Here is a 19,146-nt window from a genome sequence, read left to right as displayed (position 1 = left end):
AGAGCTCTGCTAACAGTCATGGGAAGCATTGCATACATTACTAAAGCCCACATAAAGATAATTAGTGCTAAAAAAAAGAATCAACAGGCCTTTTTTCCCCCCTTTATAGTATTGATTTAGTGTGGGTGAAAAATGCCAGATTTTAAGTCTTGAAGATTCATGTTCTACCACAGAGTGGGAGATGGAGCCAGCTTTTCCCAGCATTCTGCCAATAAACGCTTAGCTTAACCAACTCAAGGCTGGGAAGAAGAGCCAGGCTCTATGGTCTATCAACCCTTAGTGCCCCTGATGAACCTGTGGACCTGGAGAATGGGGACCACACAGACTGGGGCAAGGAACTCAAATTTTTAATCTTTGTGGTTGTACCTACCCAGGCATTTTCTTGTTCAAAAATTCTCAAAATTGCAGAAATGACCAGGAGTAAGTATTGAAGTTGCACTGCTGCAGAGAGGACTGTGGGTAGTGCTGCAGTGGTAGCAGCTATGGAAAAATTTATACAATTAAAGAGGCCTTTGAAGCTCATTTTGTATCTTACATGTATATCTCCTAAATGGCAAATTCTGTTTTAATTTAATTTCTGTAACCTTTTGCAAATGCTGTGATAGGATATACACATCATTTACCTCTTTGTCTGGCAATAACTTTATTTTCTGCAGATGTAAACAATATCGACACGTCACATAACCAGATGTGATTGTGCCTGGTCCTTCAAGATGCTGAAGTCAGGGCAGTTTAAGGTAGCAACTTTTTTTTTATTATCAAATGCCATGCTAAGAGCATATACGTGAACAACTCTGAATGCTCTGTGGGTAAGTAGCTCCTTGGTAAGCCACCTCACAGCTTGCTCCTTCCCCCAAGGAAGGATCTACTGCAGAGATGCCCCTGAAGAGAGCAACATGTCCTACTAGAATGTTTAGTATTTATTTTAATAATAGAGCTATCCAGGTTAGTTGAGGATGACATTATTTTGCTAAGTGTTTGTAAGGGTTGCTTTAAAACCACTTGCTTTCAGAAAAGTCATAATCAGGCTAAGCACTTTAAGACTTTTATAATGGAAGGCCAACACATATTTTTTCATTCAGTCCGCAAGAATAAACTGAGCACAGCTGTTTTACTGAAAACAGCCCACTAGTATTTAAGTAGATTAACAAAATTAACTGTGAAAATCCTCTGCTATCTGAAAGCCAATAACCTGTTGGCCACAAGGAGGCAGGGCAAGGATTTAGTACACTCAAAGAAAATGCCTTTATTTAAAGTTAAATAAAAAAAAGACAAGAAAAAGAAAAAAATAGAAAACGAGGAGCATTAAATTAGTTCAGTCATGAAACTCTGAACTGCTAGGCAAGATAAAAAGCACTTTTTCATTCACAGTGTGTGGTTTCAGAATTGCTGTTTTATTCCAAGAACAGCAAATATCTTAAGATATGAAACAATAGCTGATCTGGCAGCAATTTTCTTCTTTTGAAGAAGCAGATCACTCATGTTACTTCTTCATCACTTCTGTGTCATGTAGAAGAAAACTCTAAAGCTCAGCTTTGATAGAAGCAGTGGATTTACCAACTCAGAGCAAGAAGCCGTACTGCCAGGTTCACAAGGTGTTGCTCCCAAGCTAATAAATCCTGCCTCTGGGCAGCTTTAGGAGCTGTGTCTTTTACTCCCTTGGCACTTCTAATTCTAGGCTAAAAGCAAGCAGAGGCTGTTTGGCATCTGTAGCGCCCTACCAAGAACCTTATGCACAGTACACTACAGTGATACCTCCCTCCCTTAACTAGAACTTGAAGGCATTCCAAAATTAGCACTAACTCGAAGTCAAACTTCTAAATGACAGAAGGGCAAAAGAGGAAAATAAAGCCATAGTATCTCTATTTCACAATTAAATTGAAAACTATCATATTAAACAACGCTTTCCACAGCATTAGCATATCACAGTTCAAATCTATGAGTGATCTGGTTGAGATGAAGTGACTTTACTCCTGGCTCTGCCACTGCATGCTACTGACCTAGGTAATTTTGGTCTCTTATGCCTCTGTTTCCTCATATTTTATGCAGTTGCCTTTCTTCTTTGTGAATCAGTATGAGGTCCATGGATAAAAAACATGCTACAAGAACTAGTCATTATTAATGCAATTCAGACATGGAATGCACCAGATGGTAAAATCTCCAGGATTTTAATGAACTATTGTAACAGAACATATGTAATATGACGTTATTATAACAGGCATTTAAATGTATAGTTAGTACATACAACGTGACCTGTGCTGCTCTCAGTAACTCCACTGGAATTATTTTGGATTTATGTCAGATAATACTAGGAACACAAAGTAGCCCCATATGTGCAATGTGGTAAGGTTTTCATAGTAATGTTATCTTAACTATTGCCTGTCCTGTTTATATCTGTATCTATCATTTAGTTCTGAGCAGGAAATAAAAAAAAAGTACCTAATGTCAAAGACTAAAATGCCTCTGACCAAGTATTTGACTGGGCAAAGGTGAAAAAATAGGACTGCAGCTCAAGCCACTGGCATCAGACATTACAGTCAGAGACAGGTACTTACTTCAGTAAAGGAGGGACATAAAGACACCATCAGTATGTATAATTCTAGCTCATCTAAAATACAGACTATAAAACTCAAGTGAACTGACACTTAATATATGAGAGGCTGGAAGCAAGATATCAATTTCACATCATAAATTAGCCTTTGTGCTAGTGCCCAAAGATTTGGCTGATTACTCATTGCTTTCCCTTAGTGCTTAAGCAGTCTTTTCCAAAGCAAGACAGTTAAACCACAAAAACGTACCGTAGTGTCCACAGCCCTGACCTTCCCAGCAGGAACGTGCTTTGGAATGGGTTCTTCTACTGATATCATCATGCAGCCTTCTGCTCCAAGAGTAACAATTACAAGCTTACACCCTCTTTCTAACAGCATGCGTCCCACCTTTTCAGCATCTTCAAGGTTGCCAACTGGGATGCCCGTTAAAATTTCTGCCTGGAAAACAACCCACGCAAATGAAAATCATAATCTGACAGCATTCATTTTTGGACAACAGTTGCACTTGAAAACAGTATTTAATATCTTTTTAAAATGTGTATTGTAGGATGATAATGAAACCACTTTCTACACTGACATTCAAATATGTCTTGCTACTCATTGGGAAGCAGCATTCATTTCAGGTGCAGCAGACTAATGGAGAGCAGCCTATGCAGAGACACAGGAGGCATGGGTTCTGTTTCAGCTTCTACAACTTACCTGACATACAAACCTTAGTAAAATCACATTTCTCCCGCATGCCTCAGTTTTTATATTTGTGAAATGGACACAATGACACAGTCTTGGCAAAAGCACTTTGTGGTCTAATGTGAAAAATGTTACAAGGCAACTTGGTCACTATTGTTGAGGGATATTTATCTCTAAGTGAGAAACTTTTTAAATACTTTTTAAAATTCTCAGTGTTAAACCAGAAAAGGAAATTCTCTTCAAGGAAAAAAAATTGCTCAACTTTGACCACTTTGTTTAGTTTTATATACATTTTTTGATGAGAATACCTAAAATTTATCTGTCTTTACTAAATTTTGTCCTGCTTGCCTGAGAAAAGGGAAGTCATACTACAAGGTTGCTGCTGGATTCTGAAGAATGCAGCCTGAAGTATTTCCAGATAGCTGCCTTGTAGCTGAACATAACTTCCACACTCTTAGGGCTTATTTTCAGTGGAAAACTTACTTTGGAAGCTCTTCAGCAGCTAATCTCCTGACCTCTGCTACATGAGTAGCTCAACTTCTTGGGAAACAGCTGCTGAAATGTTTCAAACTACCTTCCTCTGCCTGACTGAAATTTGAATTCAGTGCACATACTTCTTGATGTAACAAACCGTAAACTATAGTGATTAAACAACTGCTTCATGGAGCAAAGGCCATGCCTGTAGTAAAGAGAGAGAGAGCAGACAGCTGGGGACAGGAACTACTACAGCCATCTACAAGCAAACCGCCCCCAGCTGTGAGTCAGTGCCTGCTCACCACTGTCATTTCCTGAGTTTCAGCCTGACCCAGGCGAGAGCAGCCACCCTTAGGCTCTGAAGGGCCAGATTATGCCAACACACTCCCTAGAGTTTATCATATCACTAGCAGAGGACTTACTGGTTTTAATTTTCAAACTTCTATGACCAAGTTCTGCAGTCCCTACTTAGACAAATGCACAATGATTTCTAGCACTGTTGATCTGATCACTGTGAGAGGGAGGTTGGTGTGGCAGGACTTGATGGGTAAACTCGTGGGTTGCAAGGGCAAGGTGTGGCTAACATGTACACAGAATTTAAAACTACTTTTTTTAACCACACTGATCCCAGACAAGAATATACTAAGCTTTAAATTATAAGAAGGCAACTAAACCTATCCAATTTCCTCTTTGGCATGTCACCATGCTACTGAAACTTCTCTTGCAGTATGAACTATTTAAGCAAATTAAACATATTTCAGTCTTTAAAAGGCTATAAAAGTATCCAAAAATAAGAAAACTAGTTTTCAAAATGTATCTCACAAAACCTTTTGGACGTATCTTTTTGCAAGGTTTGCAAGGAGTTAATACACCAATAATGTTTTTGGAGTAACTAAGGATAGATGATAAATAGTATTAAAATATATACATAATCTATTCAGGCATTTAAAGAGTCTGTGTCTCTTCATGAATTTTGAGATCTCTGGAGCAGGAATTATGCATTCCTGTATTCAAAACATCTAGTACCTCATGTTACAAGAATAAAAATGGATTAACACAAATCCTTGAATGAAACTGGGAAGCAGTATACTTTATGAAGGGCAATAATTCCAAACATTCTACCTATGCTGCAAAGTCTCCAGGATGAAAGTGGATTTGGTTTTGGTAGAGAAACAGTAAACCTAATACGGGTTTACTTACCTGGTATACTTCTGTAGCTCATGAGTAAGGTAAATGAAGTATTTAAATACAATATTCTTCCTAATGAAATGCATATCCTGTATGCTTAGCATTAAGACTGTACTCCTCTTTGGGCTTCCTATATCCCAAGTCAACAGGATTTTTTGCTTGAGTAGAGAAAGAACTGTTCCGGGACTGATATGTGAAAGGTTTTGCAGAAATCTTTCTTTTCATCTTTACACTGCTTATACCAATAAACAAAATTTTTTTGAACAGACAGAGTCTGTATAAAAGTAGATCTTCGGCTGCTTGAAACCACTATCATCTAACTCATCTACAGCAGGAGGGTAAAACTAAAAAACACTGGAACAAGCTGTAAGAATCATAAAAGTAGCAGAAGCCAGACAGATTCTGTGCCAATAATTAGAGATTGAGATAAATGTCAACTGATGTTAAATACTATGGTGAATTTTTAAGTTCCTCCCTTCAGTAGAATCTTATTTAAAAAACAAACTGTGGTACAATTGAAGGAAATAACTAATGGTTATGTAAAGAAAAAATTAAATAACAATACTAAAAGCCCAATGTGGACATTTGCCATATACTGTACAAAAGAGCAGCAAATTAAGAATTTTGTTTTTCTGCAACTAGTCTCATAAAACTACTCAGTCAAATGGACCTAATAAAGCAAGACAACATTCCACAAAACTGCTGTCATAATAAACCTATGATGGATATTATATAACTAATCTACACAGAATTTTCACAGTTTTGTTTACAAGAGTGGTAGAAAAATGTAACTAAAGCTTTTAATTTCATTGATATGAAGATTCTTGGCCACAGTCCTCACTAATCTTAGTTAACACTCCATCTCTCTTTAGACTGCAGAGTCTAGTCATGGTAAGTTGACACAAACCAGAACTGCTACAGAAAAAAAAATGGCCTGATTTTTCCCTTCCACTCCTGTTGACATGGCCCATTCTCTTGTGCCAGCACAGCCATTTGTGTGGCCTGGAAACAAACTGGATTTCAAGGCAGATCTGTGTGAAAATTACCACCACCCCCAGTACCACACCACCGCCAAAAGTCAATCCAAAATAATTAACTTCTTTCAACAGCAGTACTAGTTTACACTGCCTAAAAGCAAGAATGATCCTAGCATATGAACATTTGCCAATTGTTCCTAACTGTGGTGCATTTGGGGCATCCTATGGCTTACACAGCCACTTTCGTGGAGATGTTCTGGATCCTCTGCTTGGCATTCAAAAGACCAAATCTGCAGTATCATATCTAGTTTTGGGATCTCTGGCACAAGTAAGACACTGACATTCCACAGCATGCTGCAATGGAAGGTCATCAAGACAGTCAGGTAACCAGAGACCAGGGCAGTCAGGTGACCAGAGACAAGAGGAGGCTGGGAGAAGCAGGATTGTTCAGCCTTAAAAACTCATGGCTAAGGGGAGATATTATTGCTGTCTGCAGGAATTTAATAGGTGGGTGTAGAGAAAAGGAAGCCAGAGTCTTCTTGAAGATGCACAGGGATAGGGCTAGAGACAACAAGCACAAACTGGAACACGGGAAATTCCAGTATTAGGACAAGATTTTCACCACAAGGGTGACGAAGCAGTGGAACAGGTGCCCAGAGGTCATGAAGTCTCCAAACTCGGAGATTCAGAACTTGACTGGACAAAGTCCTGAGCAATCTGACCTCAACTGGCCATGTTTCACTGTGGTGTTGGACTAGAGACATCCAGAGGTCTGTTCCTAACCTCTACAACCCTATGATCCTCAGCAAATCTAAACTGGTGAAATAACAAGAAGTGTTAATTCTTTGGGGAGCAGTCTATCATTTGGCCTGTTTTTTGTATACCTAACACAATAACAACTTTGCAAGTGTTGCCAGGAACTGCTGGAAGAATAATAATAAATAATAACAGGGAAACAGTTCCAGTTTTAAGGCTAATCCATCTAAAACTACATATGATAATTTAAAATATTTTTAATTTCAAATATTTAAACACAGCAAGCCAGTTGGCTACAAACTTGGCTCGTACCTTAGGAGATTTCTTTGAGAATGACAAAATAAGAATTCAATCTCATTAATTCTAACACATGTGAACAGTCCCAGAGAAGCAGTACAATAGATTTGGTGTATAACCAATTGCAAGATCAGGCCACAAGCCAAGCTAGTTCCAGTTGTTTCAAATTATAAAATTTTTACGTACATACAGGCAGAAATACTTATCGTACTAGAATAATTAAAAGCTGATTGAAATGAATTAGCCTGAAGCTATTCCCTCCTCTCCCAAAAGTGACATCTTTCATTTTAGACTAAATATGGGAAATTTCATAGTTTCCAGCGACTGATAAAATCAGGTTTAGAACAAAGTTGGAATTAAAATATACTGTGAATTGCTGGCTACTTCTTTGTAATGGCAGAATAGTAGTTCTCTATTACTTAAAAGAGAAAAGGCAAATTCAAGAGATATTATGAAATACTTTATTTATAATACTTTATAAAAGAACCTGGTTTTGTTTTGACTACTAGAGATATCAATTATATTTTCTTTAAAAAGATTATCCTTAGTATTAATCTCTCTACTAATAAGCAGTATCTTAAATGTCCTTATCCCAGACTACAGATATAGTTTTATAAACCTGATATTTTCTGAATCTTCCAAAAGTCAATAATGTCTCTTGATTTTGGACATACTAATAAAAATTCACCTTACTAATATTTCTTCCAAAAAATGATCTAGCTTCTGGTAATAGACAGTAACACTTAAATAGAAACAGCAGGAAAGTATCTATTTTTCTTTATTATTTTTTTATATCTTGCAGTGTTATTTAACAAAATTAGCAATTCACTTGCATTTAGTTGTACTGCTTTCTACTGTTGAAACTCCAAAGTATTCTGCTACCATTTAATTAAATCTTTGCTAGGTCTTCTTTATGTTACAAGCCTGATACCTACTTTACATTGGGGAGAAAGCAGTTCCCAGTTTTGCATTCAAAACAGTTTGACAAACTTAGTCATTTACTGCAACCATTTAGGAGTTTTCCTTCTCCTGAAGGGCTCCTTAGTATTCTTTGAATGGAGAAGCAGCTTTCTTCAGAACATTTAGGATCAAACTGAAATTGCTGATGTGCAATGTATTTTGGTTCCTAACCTGCAAGGCTGTGTAACTGCATGCACACACTAAATAAGAAAAGCAAGACATGAACTATATTGACATTGTGGTTATGCCTAGAGCCATCTGCAGCAAGGAATCACACAAATACGTGGGAAAAAAATGGTAAGTATTCCAAAGAGCTCATCTTGTATAGGGTTGTCTCGTTTTCAACATTTATAGATGACTGAAAAGAACAACCATTAGTTTTCACCAAGATGACATTGGATACATTTATTTTTCATTAGAAGAATTAAGGGAATGGAGAACTAGCACATTCCTGCACAAACCTCAGGGATTAGGCTGTGCTACATCTGGGAATTAACAAACTAGTCTCAACAAGTTTGATCTTTCTGGGAAAAGATAAAACTGAACTACAGGCTAAGCAAAGAAAGAGCTGATAACCTTGCAAGATTTGTTCTGACTTTTTTTTTTTTCAGGAACCACATAAAAAGAAAGTAATGTCAGACATAAAGAAAATTGTTATTGCAACAAGCAAGAGTGAAAAGAACAGCTTGTGAAGAGCCTTTTAGACAAACTAATGGTAGATAATTCACTGATAGAGTAATTCTGTTTGCTTCTCTCCAGCACATAAATCCATAAGAACAGGCTGTGCTGTTATACCAGATACCACATGTGATTTCATTAAATCCTAAAGCATTTAATGAAGGATGGAGTATAAAGTGTTGATGTTGTATTTGATATTTGCATGTTTGGCAACCGACATCCCATGGCTGACACTACAGCTGACACATTTAAACTTCTATTCCTTGACAAAGGCACTGCAGATAAACCCCCTTGACCTTCATGGCTGTAAATAACAGAAACTTCTGACTCAGTAATAATTCAGCTCATCACAAGGACTACCCCCTTTTTCTCATCTTTAATAATAGAAACACTCCACGCAGTGTATGAGATGTCTCAAGCTAAATGGCTGGTGTTCTGTTCTATAGCCAACGCAATTTCTGTTTCAAACATACTGTTCACATATTATCTGCAAACCATAGGATTTTATAATTTAAAAGTAGTTCTTGGTGAACAACAAAGATAGGGACATTTTGGTAAAACTGTGATAAATAGTTGCAAATGTAAATTACTAAGAAATGCAAACCAATCAATTAAAAAAAAGTCTGTGTAAACTTAATCTTGTCTTAGCACACACATGTGCTAAAAAGAATGTCTTAGAAGCAGTTGAACTAGGTAGCTCTAAAGAGTTCATCTTTAAACCCAGGATGGTTTATTAACTATTCAAAATACTTACTGAAGATAAAGAAGAAATACACAATATTTTTTTTTCTGGTAATACCAAATAAAAAATAAAAGATCCCAAAAGGTGTAAGGCAGGAACATAAACAGGATTTTGGCTAGAAGTAAGCTATTTGAGACGTAGAAATTACAAGCAGGAGGGGCAATGGAGCTGGAACAGAACATCTCAGGAAAGCAGGGCATTGTAAGCAGGGCATTCAATAATTCAACCAAAGAGAATAATAATTTTAAAAAATCCAAAAGAATAACCATTTTCTCAGAGCAAAGGTCCATCTTATCCAAATGCTCTTTTATAACTGTGACTGCCAGTAGATACTGAGGGAAATTTAAAAAAAAAAAGTAAAAAGATCTTTTCCCTATACATGTTTGGGATCATTAAAGTCTTCAGTACTCTCTGATTCAAGAGGATGAAGGAAATGCATATCTAGTTACTTGAATGGATAAAGCTGAAAAAATTAGAATTATCTTTAGGATTTGTAGAATCAACTTGTTGCTTTTAAGTGCCATACAGAGATGTGACTGGTAACCTTTATTTGGGTATGTAAACATTTATCTCCATATCAAACTTCTCAAGTGTATTCATTACAAAGATCTGAAATTAAAGGAAGTCATGAAAGAAAACAGAAAACAGATGGCATATGAACATAAAACAATTACTAAAAAAACAATTTTCAAACTTGTGACATAAGAAAACCAAATGCTTAATTTTCCTCTTTTCTCAGCAAAAAGAAAGAAACAATGGCAATAGTTCATCCCTGAAAATCAGTTCAATACAAGTCAGACACACAGAGCATGAAATCAAACAAAATTGATTATTACATTCATGCTAACGTAATTGATTTCAATGCAAAGTTTGAAAAGGTTATTGTTAAAAGCAAAGGTACTTATGTGCCATTCTTGTTCTCAGAATAGGAATCCTACACTTGGATCTGTGCTGCCATGATATGGTTGGCAGGAACTTCCATAGCTCTAGCATTTCCATAAATTCAGAAAAGATGAGTTTCATCAACAGTAGGGAGCATATTTCTGTGCCTGACATGCTTGTAGTGATCCCAGCTATCTTCACATGGTAATTATTTTTTAAAAGAAAATAGCAGAAAAGAATGCAAACTGTACCCCCAGCTCTGCAGGAAAGGCAGATGAGTGAGCAGGGATCTATTATAATTATACACCTGTATTTCTTGTTCTCCAAATAAAAGTAATTTTCTTTTCTCCATGTGGTGGTAATAATAATAATGCACCCTGGCTCCAGCAAACTACACTTCTCTAAGAATGTCTCTTTCAAGACTGTCCTCTAGCAATAAAATACAACAAAGGGAAAACTTCAACATGTGTGTTGCAAAGAGCAGTGAGAGAAAAGTCAGGAATAGACAAGAAATGAAAAACAAAGTTTTGCTTTTAACATATGGGGGATAAGTTTTCACAGGGGAAAAGAAATTAACTAGTGGCATTATGAAAAAGCAAACAACAAATGACATTTACTAAATACTGGGAGAGTAGGGGTGTCCTCTTCATCACATAGAATTGAATTCTGATAGCTGTTGGACAGTGTCTGAGCTGCAAATTGTGTCACTGCCAGTAATCCTGGAAACTTTTGCTTCCAGAGACCTGAAGAGCCATGGCTTCTCTCACCTTGCTGTTTTGCTAATTCCTGAATTCTCTGTAGTACCTGAACATGGCAGACGCATAGTAAAACATTCCAGAATAAAATTCAGATGTCCTTTTGAGTTACTTAGATTGACTCTTAAATGTTAGAAGACTCGTGGACTGAGAACTTCTGATACGGTTTGTCATGGGGTTTAAGGGAAGTTTCAAAAGAGGGTAATTGAGTCTTGAAGAGCTTACTCTGACTGACATTGTCATCAGACAAAAAGTGCTGTAAGTAAGCAGGGCCATGTTTTTCTCTTAGCTCTTTGCCCTACCTTCCACCCAAAGGTGTCATGTTCATTGAAGAAATCATGTTTCTGGTAGATAACTTAAACTATGACCAAGGCATGTCTTCTATCCACTAGGTTACTTCTCCTACATTCCTGTTTATATAAAGAGAGGGTGAGGGGAAGGAACACAGCATGCCTAATGCTAGTAAATAGGAAATTTAAACAAAGGGCTTATGAGACGAGCCTTATTTGTCTCTTGTGACAAAAATAATTTCCTTTGGGAGAAATAACACACTCGAATTAGAAAAGAGAGGGAAAGGGGGAAAAAAAAAAAACCAAACCAGAAAACATACAGTTAAAAGCCAGAAAATAGATTCACTGGAAACAGATCTGACAGGAAGAGGCATATGAAGCTACTATTAACCATCAAGTGCAGCATGCATGCATCACCTCCTGGCAAGAGAGTTTAAAACTGTCAAAACACTATGGCTAGTGCATTCCTGCTAATCATATCAAGGGACTATTTTAATATTTACCACTCACTGATAACATTTTAAAAAGTGTTCTTTCATGGATCCGTTTTGCTGATCTACTTGTAAGAAGGTTTGGACCCAACTTTCCTGCTGCAGATAACTAATTTCATTTTGAGTGCAAGCTAAAGGTATTCTAGAACACTCCTCTTTGTTGTTTATATCAGAAATCAAATCTGTCACCTCCAAAAGTCGTATGTAAGAGGACCATGGCTCAATTTTCCTGCTCCCTATGCTGCATTTCTAAGAAGAGTATCTCTCTGAAATGTTACTCCTTAAGACTCCTTTAATATGAGATATGACCATTACCTCAGTTTCATTGCAGCAGAAGATATCAGAATAGATATAAAACTGTGGATCTAGGTCAGCAAGGGCTGGAGCTGGATTAAATAAAGTCTTTACTGGAAAAAGAAAAAAAGAAAAAGAAAGTCTAAATTTGTAGCAGTTTAGATTCGTAAATCATCACTTGAAACACCATTGTGTTTAATTCACGGCCCTCAGTGTTTATTATTAACATACAAATGATTCTCAGTTTCCATGTCCTCATTTTATACAACTGCTAAAAACTATTTATATTGAAGTTCCATTCTAACCCATGTGCAGGCACCTGTAATGATGGGAATGTGACAGAAGAGTAACAGAAAAAATAGCCAAGAAATTATTAAATTTAAAAAAGAGAGAAAAAAATCCTTAAACAGTCATGTGATTTGTTTAACTGATGGTGCTTCTTCCAGGATATTAATAAGTTTTACAAGAACTGATTTAGTTCTAGAATTTTTTCAGTGCGGTTATCTTAGTTCTGTACGTGAAGAATCATGGGTTATGGAGTAATGAAGGGCATGTCCAGACAAGGAGTTAAACATGCTTCTGAATGTGTTACCTAACTTGTTCAAACTGCCACCTTATAAAACTGTAGCGTAGACAAGGCACTGTATATTTTTAATATGCTATCTGGCAGAGCCAGACCTAAACTTAACACGTGGTAGAATATGTTAGTTAACCTAACTTTAAAGAGTAGTAGCCTAAGGCCCCTTGTAACAGCAGAAAAGGTTTGTCATGAGGACAGTGTGACTTACTCACTGTTAACACAGGAAGTCTGCAGCCTTGGATTCTCACTTTGCCAATTTTATGATTAATACTTGTGTCTTAACCACAAGGCCATCATTTTTAAATAAAGCACACACTTACTTCAGAAATATTCCTTATAGTAATTGATCAAATCTTCCAATTTAGATTCATAAATTTTCACTCCTGAACACATATTTAGACTGTAAGCTATAACACATAATTGTCAGACACCCTGAATGCTTCTGAATCCCAGTTAATGCCCTAAAAGACAAAGATGTGCAGAGACTTCCAAAATCTGAGTACCAAGAAGTTTAGAAGTTAGGTGATCAATACTCTGCAAGTTTTAGCCCTTGACTGTACAACTTTATCATGCCCCTCTACCTGCCTCGTTTAAAAGAGTATTAAAGTGACAAAGAGTTGTACTCAGAAGTTGGAAAATGCCAGGATTAGAAACTCCAATGAAATCTTAATTTGGCTCCCTTATATTATTACAATACAGTATGTATTATAATAAACTCTTTAATTATATGATCACATACCACTGAAAAACAGCATGTGATCACATAATTAAAGACTGCAACATAATACATATGCAGAAAGGAGACAAATTAAGGTTTCACAGGCAACCTTAACTCTTGCATTTCCTATTTTCTGAACTGCAACCCTGATAAAGTTTTCTAAAACAAAAATCTTTAAGGTATACTTTCCTAGGTAAAACAAACTAACAGCATATACTGGAAAACAAACTCTGTCATGTGGTATCATACCAACATATACACAGGTCAGGAGCAGCACTGGAAGTGTTCCAACTTGGGTTTTAAGTAATACTCATCATGAACAGGGTATAATATACTACTACTAGTTTTCTCCCATATTTAATATCTGCTGAGCAGAGGAGATAGAGGAACCTTAAAATCTTCTTTCAGGCTGTGAAGAAGAGGGTGCTCTGTTTGGTTCTCCTGAGAAACACAAAATTTTCTGCCCAAAATCTTTCATAGAATTACAGAATCATACAATGGCCTGGGTGTTGGATGGCCATTCCCCTTTGTCCTGTCACTCCATGTTCTTGTTAAAAGTTTCTTTCCATGTTCTTGTTAAAAGTTTCTTTCCATCTTTTTCGTAGGCTCCCTTCAGGTACTGGAAGGGACCACAATTAGGTCACCCCAAAGCTTTCTCTTTTCCAGGTTGACCAATCCCAATTCTCTTAGCCTTTCCTCATAGGAGAGGTGCTCCATTCCTCTAATAATCTTGGAGGCCCTTCTCTGGACTCAGTCCAACAGGTCAATGTCCTTCCTGTTCTAAGGACCCCAGAGATGGACACAGTACTCCAGGTGAGGTCTCACCAGAGCACAGTAGAGGGGCAGAATCACATCCCTTGCCCTGCTGGCCATGCTGCTTTGGATGCAGACCAGGACACGACTGGCTTTCTGGCCTGCAAGCACAAACTGCTGTGTCATGTCCAGTCTCTTATCCACCAGCACCCCCAACCCCTTGGCAGAGCTGCTCTTGGTCTGTTCATCCCCCAGCCTGTGCTGATACTGGGATTGCCCTGACCCAGGTGCAGCACCTTGCACTTGGTCTTGTTAAATCACCGGCGATTCCCATGGGCCCATTCTTGAGCTCATCCACTTCTCTCCCTTTTCCAAGATTCATTCTCCTCACATACTTTTTGTCTTTATGCCTCCTTGCACAGGAACTATGCAATTGTAAACTTTTCCACTCAACTTTCACCACATTGTATCTCTTCACACCCCCTCTCTGCTTTCTTATTCCCACTTCCAGTGCCCACAGCCTACTCCCTGCCTCTATATCCATATTCCAATCTCTATTCAACAAATCCTCATCTTTGTTCTAATTTTGTTCCCCTTTCAGCTTCTCCCTTCCTTCTTCCTCTGCCAACCCCAAAAGTCAAGCAAATCCCTCCTACATTTCCCTTGTCTGAAATCTACTCTCCCTCCCCAGCATTCCTGTCCAGCTTTGTCTTTTCTGTATTTAAATCAAGCAAGCTCCTTCTCTGTGCTTTCTGAGCTTACAACAGATCTTTAACAGTATAAAAGAAGTTGCCTAAAACCAAATTCAGGAATTACACTGCAACTCATGCTGCCCAAATGGACAACTACCTGTGTGGACAGACTTTTGGGAGAAGCTAGCTGGGAAGACCTTAACAATTTTGTGAAGTCTATGTGAGAGGTACTTATTTTCCAAAGGCAGATAATACAGTTAAAATCATGCAGGTTTATGTACCATCATAAAGGGTTAGCTTTAAAAGAAAGCTCCCTTGCTATCAAGTCTAAAGTAAATTTTAAAGTAGCCAGAATCCAAAATTTAAAGGAGGTAGGGTGGGAGGCATCTTCCATTGCTTGGTTTCTGCAGCCACAGTGCTTTGGCAGAAATCACAAAGAGTTTAATGGCAGACAAACAGCTGATATGAAAAATTGCAGCCCAAGATAAATAAGTTGAAGCATCTAAAAAATAGATCCTTTACTTGCAAGTGACATGGAATCTTAACTGAAGCTGCTTCCAGCTCATTCTTCACTAAAGTATTAATAGGCTATATGAATATGCCACTCATATGGCATTATCAGCCATCTTTAAAGGAGTCTGTCTTTACAGAAGCCCAAAAACTGTTTTACAGACTTTGATATACAGTAATATTTTGCCAATTAGTGAAGTGATCCCCCCTTGGAAGCAGCAGCAGCTTCTCACCATCAGCCACTAAAACCCTCTACTAGTCCAGCCAGATTTCCACTACAGTTTATACCTACTTCACAATCCTTCCTCCCTTCCTTCCTTCCTTCCATCCTTGAGCCATGAGATGTCTCTCTCTAGCTTATAGATCCAGATGATGTTCACTGAAAAGAACCAAAAAGTTCTTGCTTGTGTGATCATATTGTTTCTCGCTTTTGTTTATTTCTTTCAGTAAGAATGAAGAAAAACAAGCAAAAAATCCATTGAAACAGAGGTTTGAGGCACATTCTAATATGCAGTACTACATTATACATGTGCACAAGTGCACATTCTAATATGCAGTACTACATTATACATGAGGCTATTGCAGGCTAAAAGAAGGGAAACTACATTTAAAATTTACTGTTGGCTATGGATAGATTTTTACAGTGCCACAAACTCAGCTGTTTACTTAGATTTGATGGCACATGCCATTTGAACATGTGTAGCCTATTGCTTTAAAGCAGAAGCAACCAAACTTTCCTGATAGAAGAGCTACAATGATAGCATGCTGACAGTACAGAACTATAGCTGGCCCACAGTTGAATACTATCTTTTCTCGATATATTGTGCTGTCTACGGTTGCCAAATGCTTGCATGCCTGTTTCATGTATCAGGTTTGAATTTTTTCAGTTGTGTTTAAAAAATCCTATCTTTTCTTCTGTCACAGGCTGGCATCTTGCCATAGGAGGGTGACAGAAGTGTGAAGCATCTTGCCAAATCTGTGCATAGAGTTAGAAGTAGACAAAATAAGTCATGGATATTGATTCATGGCTCAACTATAGTCCATTAACCACTAGATTAAGAATGCTTTTATCCATTTTCATCAAACATAATGAAAATATATAGTAAGTTCTGTTCCATGTCCTCCCTCCTCCTGCCCCTCCCACCCCCCTGTCCCTGGAATTTTAAGCATTTCAAGTGTTACTCAGTTTTTAAAGTTTTCAATTTTTATTTAGATTTGCACAAACCCAGTTTTGACATTTCGAACAGAAATTCAAATAATCTTTCCCCATGCACGGTTCTGTTCATGGAGTTTATGACTATTACCACCACAGTTTCAGGGCCCTCTCTCCCAGCCTCCCATCTAACAACGTTGCTTAAATCGGCACAGAACACATGAACACGATGCATAAAGCTCTGACATCTGCACTAGTGCATGAACACCAGTGATCACAACAGGTGCACGACACATCATGGCTGCAGAAGGAGAACTGAAGAGCCAACAATCTCAGCACGCTGTGATCTATTGGAGCAAGCCTTGGCCCAGCTGCAAGGAACTAGCTAGTTCTGATCCCAGTTCCATCCCTGATCCACTGCGTGACTGATCATGCTATGAGCTGTCCCCTCCCAGTCTTATCTTCTGGATAGATGGGAAAAACATTTTTTAAATCTCATATAGATGCCTCACTTGCATAATTATTTACTTAGTGTTCAAATACTGTGGTAATTGTGCTTGAGTAACTGAAAGCATTACAGGCATTTTAAAAAACAAAAACATTATGTTGGTAACAAAACCTCATCCTATTCAGGCAAAATGTCAGCTTTCATCTACATATATGCTACACTGAAGGAACAATGCCCTACATTTAAAAGTACAGTACAGTAACAATTTACTAATAATTTCACAGACCATGACTGTGTCTCTTCAATGGCATTATGCCCAGACACACTCTAAGAATTTTAGTTAAGAAGAAAAAACGTTTTTATTTTATTTTAAGGCTGTCAACTACTGTATAGAAAACCACAGCCATACCTACTGCTATGCTAGGAGAACACAGACATAAGTCTGGTTTTAAGGTCATTTGATTTACTTTACTGTGAATGGAACTTTACTGACTTGCGCTCATTATCCTTGTTCTGCTCTGGAATAATACCAGAGTCAGGCCTATAGCTCCTGAGCTTGCAACATTATACTTTATTTAGTCACCACATGAAAGTAGGTGGAAAGGCAGCATCAAACATATAGGAGGAGATTATAAGGATATGGGTTGATTTGCCATTCAAGGTAAACACTGCAAAACTTTAAAACTGAATTCAGTTTTCATTAGCATAGCATGAATTTGTTGGCTATTGTTTCAATTCTAAATAAAACTAGTATGACAGAAACCAGAATAGACCACAGGATCTTTATTTAGAAAGCACGATAAAGAATATTTTTCATGCAGCACAAATGAAAGAGACAGAATGGCTTATGTCAAATTACCTCCACTGGCACGTGCCATTTTCAGAGCTTCAAGAGAAACAGCAGGGGTTATTTCTAGCTGGCAAACAAGCACTTTGGCTTTACAGATGACATCAGAAGCCCTCTTCAGGTCTTCAAAATTTAAAAGCAGGTTGGCTCCTGGGACTATGACAATAACATTCTGTCCTAAAGAGAAGATATAGTGCTTTTTACATTAGCTTTTGCAATGAAGTATGTAAAACAATTCCTTGATTTTTTTACAATACATTTAAGATGAGTATTTCAATTTACTTTCCAAAAAAATCCCCACTAAAAATGTATGCATTGCTGACATTTTCAAATATCCAAATATTTCAGAGGATAATTAAAAAGATCAGTAGACTAATGAATGCTACGCTGCATAACAAATGCATTATATATTTCTTTGGGAAAAATAGTGTACGGGCATTCCTCAGTCTTATTTTGGTGTTTTCTATGAACTCTAAAGAAGCACTGTACTAGTCACAGTGGACATGGGGGATACATGGGCTGATATTTCCATTTTCCTAAAATATTCCAGTAGCATTTGGAAGAGAAAAGCATCAATGTGATTACTGAATTCATATGCCAAAATTTTCCCATCAGCTGGGAACAAAGAGTATTTCACACGGCTACGAAAATTATGCATGTTCTTTAGATTTCAGAGAAGCAGGCTTGTGCCATTTACCTGAGACATTTAAGTTAGGGCTCCCAACCATCATGAAAACCAGAAGCAGCTTGTCACCAAAACCCAGAGAGGTGATGCCTGCGTCTAAGGAAAGCTTTATCAGAAGTGAGTGAAGAAGGTGGGCAACAGCTTATTCTGCACCTAAAGCTGGCCAATAGAATGGTCTAAGCAAAGCTATGCGTGTGGAAGCACAGCAGTGTCTCAAAGCACATCTAAGATCCTTTCCATTTCTGTAGTTTGTGTAAGAATTAGGTGAGGTTCCAAATATTCTTTTGTTTTTCTTCAGACACACAAATCACCTTTTATTGCAGCTTCTTTCTCTATTTAATCTCTATTACAACACCTAGAGACCTTCAGGCATGGGTGCCTTCAAATTAAAATTTATTATTAATCACTCAGCTTTTAAATTCAATAAGTCAGTTGTTCCTTGATTTACAGGCTCAGCCCGCCCCCGCTGAAGATTCCTTTAAGGACTGCCAATCATTAAAGGCTACCAATTCTGTAATGAACTGAATTACTCTGCAAATAAATATTTATGTTTTTAAATACATTATTTTTGTTGAATGTGACTTCAAAGTCCTTTGAATAAGAAACGTGCAAAGCTTCTCTCCCTAAATATGTTCTGAAAAGAAAGCAGGACAATGGAAAGAATAATATAGTGAGCTCAGAGGGAGGGACCCAAGCTTTCTAAAGCAATTCTGCTGTCAATGGTTTGGTACAGAACAGCT

The 19,146-nt window shown here is 37.6% G+C and overlaps 1 protein-coding gene across 3 annotated transcripts in view; it reads right to left on the bottom strand.

Moving 5' to 3' along the window:
• The window catches only part of RBKS (ribokinase), a 70,794-nt gene that overhangs the window by 18,329 nt on the left and 33,319 nt on the right, over positions 1-19,146 (bottom strand). For 2 of the 3 annotated variants that reach the window (XM_027641658.1, XM_027641659.1), the window contains 3 exons: positions 17,734-17,898; positions 12,042-12,133; positions 2,799-2,987 (listed from right to left, as the gene is read on the bottom strand). In XM_027641658.1, coding sequence (XP_027497459.1) covers positions 2,799-2,987; positions 12,042-12,133; positions 17,734-17,898 — 446 coding nt within the window. The remainder of the gene's footprint in view (positions 1-2,798; positions 2,988-12,041; positions 12,134-17,733; positions 17,899-19,146) is intronic. The other variant, XM_027641660.1, reaches the window with a different exon arrangement.

Source organism: Corapipo altera, unplaced genomic scaffold (assembly GCF_003945725.1).
Source record: "Corapipo altera isolate COAL_440 unplaced genomic scaffold, ASM394572v1 48b, whole genome shotgun sequence".
In the NCBI taxonomy this organism is placed as follows: Eukaryota; Metazoa; Chordata; class Aves; order Passeriformes; family Pipridae; genus Corapipo; species Corapipo altera.
This window is presented reverse-complemented; position numbering and strand designations above follow the sequence as displayed.